Here is a 12188-nt window from a genome sequence, read left to right on the forward strand (position 1 = left end):
GTTAACAGGCTGAAAGGCACACATGGCCGGGAATTGGCCCAACAATTAAATGGGTCGCTAAAAGGCCAAAACTCAGGTCCGACTATAAATGGCCCAACAGATATATGGGCCGTCACCAGGCTGAAAGATACACCGGGCCGAAAATTGGCCCAACACTTAAATGGGTCGCTAAAAGGCCGAAACTCAGGTCCGACTACAAATGGCCCAACTGATTTATGGGCCGTCAACAGGCTGAAAGACACACCGGGCCGTAAATTAGCCCAATATTTAAATGGGTCGCTAAAAGGACGAAAGATGTACATTGTGAAAATTGGCCCATCCACTGAATGGGCTGTTAACAGGCCGAAATCTCATCGGGGCGATATTGAGCCCAAATATATAGTAGGCTGTTAACGGGCTCGAACTGACGATGGGCTGCAATGGTGTTAGATCTTTAAAGGGCCGTTGACGGGCCGAATTGGCACATCTCGTATGGGTCGTGGGCTTAAATGGACTTGACACAAGTAGGCCTTATATGGGCCGGCCTGCTATTTTTTACTAGGCTGGCCTTTTTCACCGGAATGGGCCACTGTTGGGCCGTGCCATGTGTCGACCTATCATAGGCGCCTCCTGTCCAATGAGTGGATGACATTTGTCCCAACGGTGAGGCAACACGTGTTTCCTCCGGCCAATGATGATTTTACACGTGGAAAATCCCCATTGGTCCGAGCTGTTAACGGGTTATCGAATCCAAAACCGGACTCGATAGCTTAATGTCGTTCCGTTACGTTCGATGCCACGTGTCGGTCACCCTTAACAAAAGCACTTCTGTGACACGCGATTTATCGTCATGGAAGTGGACACTTCCGTGATGATGATTTTGGTAATGTCATGGAACACTTCTACGATAGCACAGGTATGACTATCTTGATTCTGTCATAAATTTGTCATGGATGTACATGCATGACAGAAAACGTGACCTACTGTGACAAACACGTATCATCACGGAAGTGTATTTTTTTAGTGACTTGATTTGGAAGGCGACGTTGTTGTTGTTGTTGTAGAGGTGTGTTAGGTGCAGCCGGTGGTGGTGGTGGAAGACGCGCGAGCAATTCATTAAACTTGTTGTCGAGCTTTGTTTCGAATGTCTTATCCATGCCATCTATCTTCTCCATGGCCTCTTCAAATTTGTTTAGCACATCTTGCACCTGTCCACTCATCATTTGCTGAAGTTTATCACGCAACTCCTTCTTCGTCATGTTCTCCCAGTCAGTATCGTCGACTTGTGATCCTGCCATGGTTAGCAGCAATAGAAACACACAAGAATATGATCATACAGACTACTAACAAGAGGTGGTGGTGGGTTTCACAAATCCGCCAAGAAAATCTCAAATTCTTACCAGTTCTTACCCAGCAGCAGGCGGTGATCGGCAACCGTCATAGTCAAAACTCTCAAAGCTTGGATAGAGCGATTACCAGGGAAAGTCAAACGCACGACGTAGATGTATGTGGAGCTGGGAAGGCTTATGATATGGTAGCAAAAAGGGTCAGCAATAATCAATTCAGAGATGCAAAGTTGAATAAATGCTCAACGACGGTATTGTGCTGGTCCTAGGCTAGACCGTGCTAGATACGCGAGCCTAGAGCACTAACAAAATCACGGCGCTGCACGTAAACAAGGGAAAAGCACACTCTGGAACTTTTTTTCGCTTTGTTTTTTTGGTGCTCCTCTTTTTTTTGCGCTCCTCTTTTTTTTGCGAACAATCACTATAATGGCGAGTGTATCAAAACTCTTCCCACGTCAAACTGACAGTATGGGCACGAATTTTTTTTGAATTTTTTTGTTCGGAAATCAGGGCAGCAACGACGAAAAAGTGCGACAAAAAATCACTATGATGGCACGTGGCTCAAAAGACTCAAAAAAACCTAAAAATAGGACAGGGAAAAAATTGCGTGTGAAAGGTTTGGCCTAAAAACTACCCGGGGGCCTCCAGACTTTTTTTTCCAAAACCTACTCAGGCAAGGAAACACGAATCGGAAATTAGACGGATCTCAAAAACAAACCTAATATGAAAGAAACTCAGATTCGTGGTGGATATATGGTGGTAGGATATGACAGCGGTGGTGGTATATGGATACGGATTGGTGGTGATATATGGAGACGGATCGGTGGCGTATAAGCGGTGGTGGTAGATGGCAGGGCAATGATGATGGTGCGGCGGCGGCGTGACAACTTATGACCAGAACTCGGAACTCTAAAAGACTGGACTCTAAGACCAGTAACTAGACACGACGATGCAACCGCATATTCAACAAAGCAAAATACTGAAAAGACTATGCAAAGGCTCAGACTGGTTCGGATATGATGAACTAACCCTTTTTTGGATTTTTCGTGGACTGTAGGTATGAAGAATAGACTCGATCTAAACTATGAAAAACTGTAAAATCTCACCGGGCAACCTAGAAATCTGATACCACTTGATAGAGGCGAAGGTGTCCCGATGTTTCGATGAGATAGATATCGTTTTCTGTGGGAGTCGACTTTGACGATCCTACTACGATCGTGCGAAGACGTCGCGCCTTAGCAATCGCTAAACCAACTTCCGAGGGTTATTGACCACGCCGAAGCACGATCAACCTGACCACGAGGGTCTATTTCCTGCGAGCAAACAAAGAACAAGCAAGAAACTGAGATTGCAATCTGGATATTGTGAATAAAAGAGGAAAGCTTTATTAATGAACGTGAGGTTCTGTGACGTCTTGGTCTGGTCATTGGACACAAACGAAGTACGCGAAGTTGCAGCTATGGCGTACTTTTAATCTGAACAAAACCCAAAGTCTAAATGATGCCCTAAGGGCTGTATATATGGAGGAGAGAGGGGGGAATTTCGTCGCCCTTGGAGGAGGGGTCCGAAACCAACCCTAACTCTTGTTTCCCCACACATACAGACTCTAAAAACTGCCTATAATCAAGTATTTCGAAATTACATGGGCCTGGCCCAAAATTAAGGTGACACAGCACCTAGAATAGACTCTGGACAAAATTTATTAAGTGGCATCTTGTATAGTTCGTCCAAGGCTTCATGCACTCCTTATGGTGGCTTCAAAGTCCTGAAATTATCACTTGTAACAACGTTCTTGATACCCTTGCGCATGCCATCATCTCTATGCTTGGTCTTGCTCCAGTGTTCATCCCTCTTATCCATGCCAGGCCCTTCATTTGTAAGCAAAACAAATGTATCCAATTTAGGCAGCATCATATTCTCATGAACATTAGAATCATTACCAAGAAACGAAAGTACCTGATAATTTAATTGGCGTGCGCGAGCTCTAGTAATTGGTCCAGTATGTATAGCAGCAGGGGCTGTGGGTGTAACAATGGTATTGATGTCCTCATCATGATCTGATAGTACTCAAACTACTATGTTATAGTATTTGCATCGAATCGCGTACACACTTTATTTCTCAAATTACTATGTTGTAATATTCGCATACTACACACTAACCAGTGTTATTATTGCAACACATTGCCCGTGCTTCGCTAGGGAAGCACAATAGAAACAATACAAAGCTAATTTGATGTATGACCAAATACTACCAGGATTTCTTATGGATCCACATGCTCTACTAAAGTCGATAGTTGAGATTGTATGATATCTCCTTAATTACCATGGACAATATTTAGATAAACTTGTATTATATTTTTATATACCGACCGATTCATTCATAGAATGGAAGGTGCATGATTTGTCTTCCTTAGTGTTGACACCACCAATTCCTTACTGTCCGTTCATCAGCGCTACCACCAATTCCTTTGTGTCTCTTCTCTCCTCAAGTGTCATGGTTACAAATGTGTGTATTACTTACTCGCCATTCTTGTTCTTGGACTAATGCAGATTGTTATAAGACAAGACGGATCTAGCTGTTCAGATATTTTGAGAAAAAATTCAACCGTGATCTGATTGGAAAATTGATCAGATTAGTAATGTATGCGTATGATGAAAAATGCAAGAATTGCGTGTCGAACCTATCATCCGTGGGCTGTAGGCATGTAACGATGCACCATCGGTTGCACGTAGGTGTAGGAGGCTATGAAACAGTCACAACAAGGAGCTTGCAGGTCGGGGTACCGTGAGAGCACCAGACCCATCAGAAATCGAACTAGGCAGAGGACGGTGGGACGCTATATCACGCGGGTGGTGAGCGCGGGGTATGCAGTAGAGCTGGTTCGCCGGCAGGGGCGTTGTGTGTCGTGGAGCTGGCCAGCGGGGGGCAGGTGTGCGATGGGAGTCAATTCCGAACTGGTACGTCCACAGACATCCCTGATTAGAAATCTGTCATGATGGTATGTCAAAGTTACGTGCAGAAACAACCCTGGGCAGAAAAAGTCCCCGTGCGCCATCGTTCCATTGGTAGGGAATGTCTAAGCCCCGAGAGGAAAGTTATGATTCTTTTTCTAAGATGGAAAATTGTGATTCTGTTGAGGACGGGATTGATTGAGATATGTGAGATGGTCGGTTAATTGGATATGTTAGGAAAAAGAACAATGGTAAATAAATAAAAACCATAAATGGGAGGTGGGGTTTTGTTAGAAAAAAATCGTTGGAGAGATGATGAGGTGGATCGATCAATGGGGAGGGAGGCTAGCGAACGAACGAAACGAGGTACATACTGCCCCTTTAGGAGTAGAGAGATTTGAAAAAGGTGAATTTATGGAGAGACTGTGTTCGATCGGCATATGTTTGATTGCAATGGAAATAGCAAAAAGATTTGATTGCGATGCGATTTCATTGTTGTTGTATATGGAAAAAAATTATGATGCGATATGTTTTGGATGGAAGGTTTTAAACCCACCCTTCGATATGATTTGATTGACATCTTATATGGAAGGGTGCGATGGAAAGATGGAATGTTTGGTTTGGTTTTTTTTGGCATCGGACGTGTGGGTCTAATGATGAATTAAAACCGGTGTTGGTTTTTGGAGGGAGGGGAAAATCGGTGGGAGGGAGATCACTTGGTGGGGCATATATCGATCACTTGGGGTATACCAACAAAACCAACGAACGATGAGACATATTAGGAGTAGAGATAATAAAAGAGGGCACGACAACACAAAAAGAGTTAAAAGCACTGGGAGTCCTATAACTTGTCCAAGATGTGATGATTTGGTCCTAGAACTTGCAAAATGACCCTACCCATTTCTAGAACTTGCACCATATGTGCAACTTTGGTCCTGGACCAATCACAACACGACAACTGGACTCCTCGGGCCCGAGCTGGTCAGCGCGCGTTTTTGCAAATACCCCACTGCCTTTTCCTTCTAATCAACCCGCAGTACAAGCTGGAAAGCCACGGGGAGCACCTGAATTAAGTATGTCATATATTAATGTGAACCAATGGGTACTCCATCGAATCCAATGATGCTTTTAAACATCATAAAATCATTCTAAAGACCACTCCTACATTACCCTAGTAGTAGAAACACCTCGCTTAATTGTAGATTTCGCACGTGCTCCTATCAGTTCTGCTTTGTTGATGTTCCATGTTAAATACACACCGGTAGGCCTGCATACACATTTTTTTCAGGAGTGATAGTGATAGTGATACCCCTGAATCTCCATGAGCAAAGTGCCATGCATGTCGTACCTGATACAACAGACAAATGACCACTTTGAAAGCATCCCCTTGGATCAATTAGGATCCGAGCACTGTTTCTGTGGGGTGGGGGCACCCTTGCATCTGCATCCAACACACAATCTCATCTGGCCGAATTTTAGACCTATCTATGGTCACGGACTTCCTGGTGGTGGCCATGGTAACAGTGCCCTGTAAGATGACTAGTCTAGTACTGCACCAATATCATCATAGGCTGTTGGCCATAGTTTTTAGCTTTGTCTCTTCTTGCTATAATCATGTATTACTTCAGACTAAATTCTATGTACAAGTTTTGGGTGCCTTGTTGAGCATATAGATAAACTACTACCAAACATCAGTGCATGCCTTCTATGACTGCATATGCTTATTTGATCATGTTGTTTCATTGGGTACACACTAGATATGTGCGTGCATTTCTAATTCCACTGATTTGTTGTGTCCAAGATAGCAGTTTAGGATTTGTTTTGAAATAATTAGAAGAAAATTGTTTTGAAATAGTTAGACAATGATTTGAGTTAAAGCATCGAAAACTCTTGTTTTGAATCCACACTGTCCTTTTGGTTGCTCTTTCTATAGTACATAGCTTGCAAAGCTGCCATTAAGGCTATCAACCATATTGTCAATTTGTCTAAATGAGTTGTGATGCCGTAGCTCAAATGTGATCTACGAGAACTAGTGATGCTTGGAGAACCAAAGGTTGAAAGATGTGTTGACATGGGGAGATCAAGTGAAGTGGACATATACTAGCGGTATCTCGAAGTATCCAAAGAATAGGAGCTATGAGTGGACACTCTAACTTGACTTCGCTTTGTATAGAGTATGTGGTGGGCTATAAGACTAGGAGGACGGATACGACATTTGTGGAAACAACTCAACCAATTGCAGATTTTCCCTATGCTCCATGATATCTCAACTTATCAGTTTTGTTTGGTTGATGCACTCTGCTATGGTAGGTCTGCATACATATTTTTCCAGGAGTGCGTGATACTACTCCTAAATCTCCATGAGCAAAGTGCCATGCATGTCGTATCCACAATAGAGCAGACAAATGACCACTTTGAAAGCAGCCCCTTGGATCAATTAGGATCCATGCACTGTTTTTGTGGGGGCACCCTTGCATCTGCATCCACCAAAGAATCTTGTCTGGCCCATTTCCAAACCTATATGGTTGTGAGAGATTCACAGGCATTCTGATGTTTGCTCATGGTAATAGTGCCCTATAAGATGAGTAGTTGAGTACTGCACCAATATCATCATAGGGCTGCTGACCTTGGTTACTGTACATGATGAGCACTCACGTTTTTTAGCTCCGTCCTTTTCTCAGCATAATGCCATGTCATGTATTCCTTGAGCCTATATCTTATGTACAAGTTTTGGTGCCTTGTTGAAACATAGATAAACCATACAACAGTTCATGTCTTTTTTGACGGCATATGCATTTATCAAAGAGAAAGTTCATGCCCATATCAAGTGGAAAAGACACAAACTATAGCTAATCCGCCCTTCACGAGTAATTTCTTATTTGATTCTGTTGTTTCCTCGAGTACTCATTGGACGTGTACGCTCCATTTCTACTTTCACTGATTTGCTGAGACCAGTATGTTACTTGACAAAATGCTCAGAGGGGATACCTATCATTGTAATTTCTTTTTTATTCCATCAAAGAGGGTAAGAACTAGAAGAACAATTGTTTTGAAGTTTTTGAATCAAAGCATGAAAAAGAAAAACTGTAATTTTTGAATCCGCACTGTCATTTGGTTGCCTTTTCTATATTACATAACATGTAAAGCTGCCATTAAGGCTATCAACCATATTATGAAACTGTCCAAACGTGTTGCTGCGCCATAGCTTAAATGTGATATACGAGAACTAGTGGTGCTTGGATAACCGATGGCTAAAAGACAATGTGGTTTTACATGGGTTGATCAAGTGGACACCAGCGATATCTTAAGGTATCCAAAGGGTAGTAGCTTTGAGCAGACACTCAAACTTGGCTCTGCTTTGCATAGCTTAAGTGGGGGGGCTACAAGACTGAGAAAACAGGACAACCAAATGTGACAGGGAAGATGGAGTTGTGAAAGACAGAAAGGAGTGAAGGGTGAGGATTGTCTGGTGATAGATGATGCTGGGGTGGTGAAGGAGACACCATTAAGTTGATATTAGTTCTATACTTCTTGTACTGCGGGTTGATTAGAGGAAAGGCGGGGAAGGGGGATATTTGCAAAAATGCGCGCACCGACTAGATCGGCCCTGAGGAGTCCAGTTGTCACGATGTGATTGATCCATGATCAAAGTTGCACATACGATGCAAGTTCTAGAACTGGGTAGGGTTATTTTGCAAGTTCTAGAATCAAATCATCACATCTCGGACAAGTTCTAGAACTCGCCATGCTTCTAACTAAAAAAAGCCAGAAACTGAACTGCTTCCGAGTAGAATCGCTCGCCCCCGGATCTAGCAGAATCCCGTTCGATTCACAGGCCACTCCCGACCCGTCCATTCAGCCGAGGGAACCAACGGCGGAGAGCGGCCCGCTGAAGACGCCACCTGGAGGCCGAGGCGCACGCAGCAACCGACCTCATCCGCTGAACCGCTCGCTCTCTTCCCCTTCCATGTGAAGCAGACAACAGGGCCCACCCTCTCCTTCTCCTCCACACTCTCGCACACACTTCTCGACTCCTCTGATCTCTCCACTCGGAGTCCAGCAGAATGGCGACCAACTCCGCCCCCATCATTCCCGCCGCTCCCCACCTCTATCGCTTGCGCGGCCGCCTCCTCCTCCCCCATGCCCGACGTGGAGCCGGGCAGCGTGTCGTCGTCGTCCGCGCGGTCTCCGGGGATGGGGGCCGAGGCGGGGGGCCGTCGTACCTGGACATGTGGAAGAAGGCGGTGAATCGTGAGAGACGCTCGGCGGAGCTTGCGTACAGGCTGCAGGCGTCTCCGCCGCCTGCCGAGGCGGAGGGCCCCCAGCAGGCGGACGTGGAGCGGAGGACGGCGCGGTTCGAGGAGATGCTGCGGGTGCCGCGGGAGGAGCGCGACCGCGTGCAGCGCACCCAGGTCATCGACCGCGCCGCCGCCGCTCTCGCCGCCGCGCGCGCTGTACTCAAGGAACCGCCGCAGTCCTCGCCAACGCCGCAGCCGCAGAAGGTGGCGGCGGCCACCAGAGTGACAGGGTCGGGCGACGTTTTTGGTTCGCGCAAGGCTGCAAAGGGGCCTGAGGATCAGGGCTCCGGGCAGGGGAGCGTACCGGCGGCGTCGCAGTCGGCAAAAGGTACGACCAGCAGGCGCACGTGAGTTCTCCCGTGAACGTCGCACTAGCTTCGCTTTTCGCGTAAAAGAAGTTTCCCTTTTAGCCTGACATAAGCAAAGGTAGTAGTAGTTCAAAAGAGTTTGGCATAAACGGCCAATCCAACAAATAAATCCAATAAAATTAGGGGTGAAATTGTCAACTGAAACTAAAATGGGAAACGATGAATGATATCTCTCCAGTGTCTCAATTCCTACCAATAGCACACACTGACATAGGACTTACTCGTGCTCAGTGGTATTCTGGTAAGGGCTAAGGCCGCGCTTGGTATGGATGTAAATTAATACACGTGTATTAAATTTCCGGGTGTAATTTACATGCCAAGAGTTATTTCCGGCTGGAAACCAAAACGACGGACAGAGATCTGTAATTTTTACGGGTGTAAGTGGAGAAAAACGAGGATCCAAGCAGGGCTTAAGTGGATTTATCAGTTGAGTTGGACAGTATTATTCGTGCTTTACTTTGAAGATGATGTGGATACTGGATCAGTTATGATAATACCGTGTTGATTTTATAAATTGAGGTCTTAGGCTATGTCCATTTTGTGACATTGTATAGAGCATTCTTGAGAAGAATACTGTTTTATAAAGGACACCATTAGACTAGCCACAGTGGGAGTAACTTCAGCAGTAACATCGGGTCCAACTCAGCAAATTTGCTTATGTGGCAGTGAGTTAATGAGGAGAGAGGTAGTAGTAGTAACTTAGCTAGTTACTGTAACATCACATGTCCCAATGCAATATGAGTCTATAACCTAATAAATGAAGCTATGCATGTTACCACACTTATGTTACTACCCACTATGAAGGTAGTAACATAGTCTAGGAATACGTGTATGTTACTTATGTATGTTACTCTCCATTGTGGTTAGTCTTAGTATTATTGGAGTGCTTTTTAACTGCAAACATTTAGTTATTACAACATCCTCCGTTCCATGTAAAATTATGCTTCTGCTCTGACACCAGTAATCTCTTATTTACTCAGTGACAAACTCTGGGGATTCATATCCTTCCAAGCTTGGTACTCCTGGTCCGGATTTCTGGTCGTGGTTACCACCCGTAGACACCAGCAGTGAACCGAGAGAAAACAATATTGTTTTGAAACCATCAAAGAAAGTGGATTCCTTCTCCAGTCAGCCTGAGATGTTAATGGAAAAGGAACGGTCAGCAGACTTCTTATCCCTTCCGTTCGTGACCTCCTTCTTTGAGAAGAAGGAAGATCGATCTCTCCCTCCCTTCCAGTCATTTGCAGAGCCTGAGAATGTAGATTCCGGGGCCATGCCTGTTGCTGATGCAGAGGAAGCATTTGAAACGCAGTTCTCAAATAATGCAGCTGAGGCGGCTAGAGCTCTCAGTACAAGTGATGATAAGTTGTCCCATGGGATAGACCCAGATGGTTCAAAGTGGTGGAAGGAGACCGGTGTAGAACAGAGGCCTGATGGTGTTGTTTGTAAGTGGACTGTAATCAGGGGAGTAAGTCCTGATGGTTCTGTTGAATTCGAAGACAAGTACTGGGAGGCTTCAGACCGGTTTGATCATAAAGAATTAGGTTCCGAGAAGTCCGGTCGTGATGCTAGGGGCAATGTTTGGCGGGAATACTGGAAGGAGTCCATGTGGCAGGTGAATTTTTCTCTAATTCGATACTCCGGTGGTGTACCATGAGTAGCAGTATCCGCTCACTGTGCGGCGTATAAAACATGCAGTATATATTAAATTAGTACTTCTATTAACTTTTCAAATGGTGCCTGCTCAGGTCATTGCACAGCATTCACTGTGTGACCTATTAGGAGCTGCATCGATGAGATACTATGCCATGCCTGTATACATCGATGAGAGTTTAATCAAGTGGCTGCATTTTAAACCATTTCAGGATTTCACATCTGGTCTTATGCATATGGAGAAGAGCGCAGACAAGTGGGGAAAGAATGGCAAAGGGGAGCAGTGGCAAGAGAAATGGTGGGAGCAGTATGATTCAAGCGGTAAAGCTGAAAAATCGGCTGATAAATGGTGCAGCTTGGATCCAAACACTACGTTGGATGTTGGGCATGCTCATGTTTGGCATGAAAGGTATGAGAATCATCAGTAGCTTTATTTATAATAATTTTATTTGTCCATGGTTCCATGCTCGGTATGATAATTAAGCTTAGCTTTTCTCTTTGCAATAAAATAAGATACTATTGCTGAAGCCCAGTATTTGATCCTCTGCAGGTGGGGCGAGACGTATGATGGCAGCGGAGGCAGCGTGAAATACACGGACAAATGGGCCGAGCGGTCAGAGGGCGACGGGTGGTCGAAATGGGGTGACAAGTGGGATGAGCATTTCGACCGTAACGGCCACGGCGTGAAGCAGGGGGAGACCTGGTGGGAAGGCAAATACGGGGACCGGTGGAACCGCACCTGGGGCGAGGGCCACAACGGCTCCGGTTGGGTGCACAAGTACGGGAGGAGCAGTAGCGGTGAGCACTGGGACACTCACGAGCAGCAGAAGACGTGGTACCAGCGCTACCCGCATTTCGGCTTCCACCACTGCTTCGAGAACTCGGTGAAACTATTGTCCGTGCCCAGGCAGCCTCCAAAGAATTTCAAGCCTGGGAAAAGAGTAGATGCTCCTTAACTAGGAACATCTCATCTGCAGTCACAATCTGCATTTGCAAGGAAAAGCTATTCATAATCTCCGAGATAAATTCATTCATCCGTGATCACTGGACTCGTCCCCAATATTCACGCTGGTCATTGGACACATGAATACCTAGATTATGGTCATGGAACTCGCATTAGTTTTTATTTTCAAAGAGGGGAATACCCTCGGGGTTTCTGCATCGAGTGTGCACACAACAATATATTATTAATTATTAGCAATTATGTTCGTGCGTTGCAACTCGCAACTCGCGAGCTTAATGAGTGCTCGATAGTTTGGCTCGTTAAGCTCGTAGCTCGTTTCTTAATGAACAGAGCCAATTATTGATTTTAGCTCGTTAAGCTTAACGAGCTTAATGAGCGAGCTAACGAGTTTCACGAGTAGCTCGTTAGTAACAACACAACACATATTTTCATCTTATATGAAGAACTTTTGTAGCACCTCAGCCCATCTATTCAATCTAATAGACATATGAGGCAACAAACTATTACATTTCTTTTTATAGTCATTATATTTCATCTTGAAAACCACACCTACACATTCATCCTGTATATAATAGCAGCACATTATAATTTGTTGACGAGCGCTCACAAGTTTAACGAGCCGAGCCGA

The 12188-nt window shown here is 45.0% G+C and overlaps 1 protein-coding gene across 1 annotated transcript; it reads left to right on the top strand.

Annotated features, from left to right (window-relative positions):
• Nucleotides 1–8204: 8204 nt before the first annotated feature.
• Nucleotides 8205–11803, top strand: LOC125551636 (protein LIKE EARLY STARVATION, chloroplastic). The gene is made up of 4 exons (XM_048714907.2): nucleotides 8205–8903; nucleotides 9924–10558; nucleotides 10809–11005; nucleotides 11147–11803. Exons 1-4 carry the CDS (start codon nucleotides 8342–8344, stop codon nucleotides 11550–11552), a joined length of 1800 nt encoding a protein of 599 aa, XP_048570864.1. The 5' UTR covers nucleotides 8205–8341; the 3' UTR covers nucleotides 11553–11803.
• Nucleotides 11804–12188: the final 385 nt, after the last annotated feature.

This window comes from Triticum urartu, chromosome 4A (genome assembly GCF_056163025.1).
Source record: "Triticum urartu cultivar PI428250 chromosome 4A, HENAU_Tu73, whole genome shotgun sequence".
In the NCBI taxonomy this organism is placed as follows: domain Eukaryota; kingdom Viridiplantae; phylum Streptophyta; class Magnoliopsida; order Poales; family Poaceae; genus Triticum; species Triticum urartu.

Bases quoted from the DNA above. Each gene is read 5' to 3' on its own strand.
- LOC125551636 (XM_048714907.2), top strand. From the start codon at position 8,342: ATGGCGACCAACTCCGCCCCCATCATTCCCGCCGCTCCCCACCTCTAT. The intron at 8,904-9,923 runs GTACGACCAGCA...TTATTTACTCAG, and splicing joins GGCGTCGCAGTCGGCAAAAG to TGACAAACTCTGGGGATTCA. The intron at 10,559-10,808 runs GTGAATTTTTCT...AAACCATTTCAG, and splicing joins GGAAGGAGTCCATGTGGCAG to GATTTCACATCTGGTCTTAT.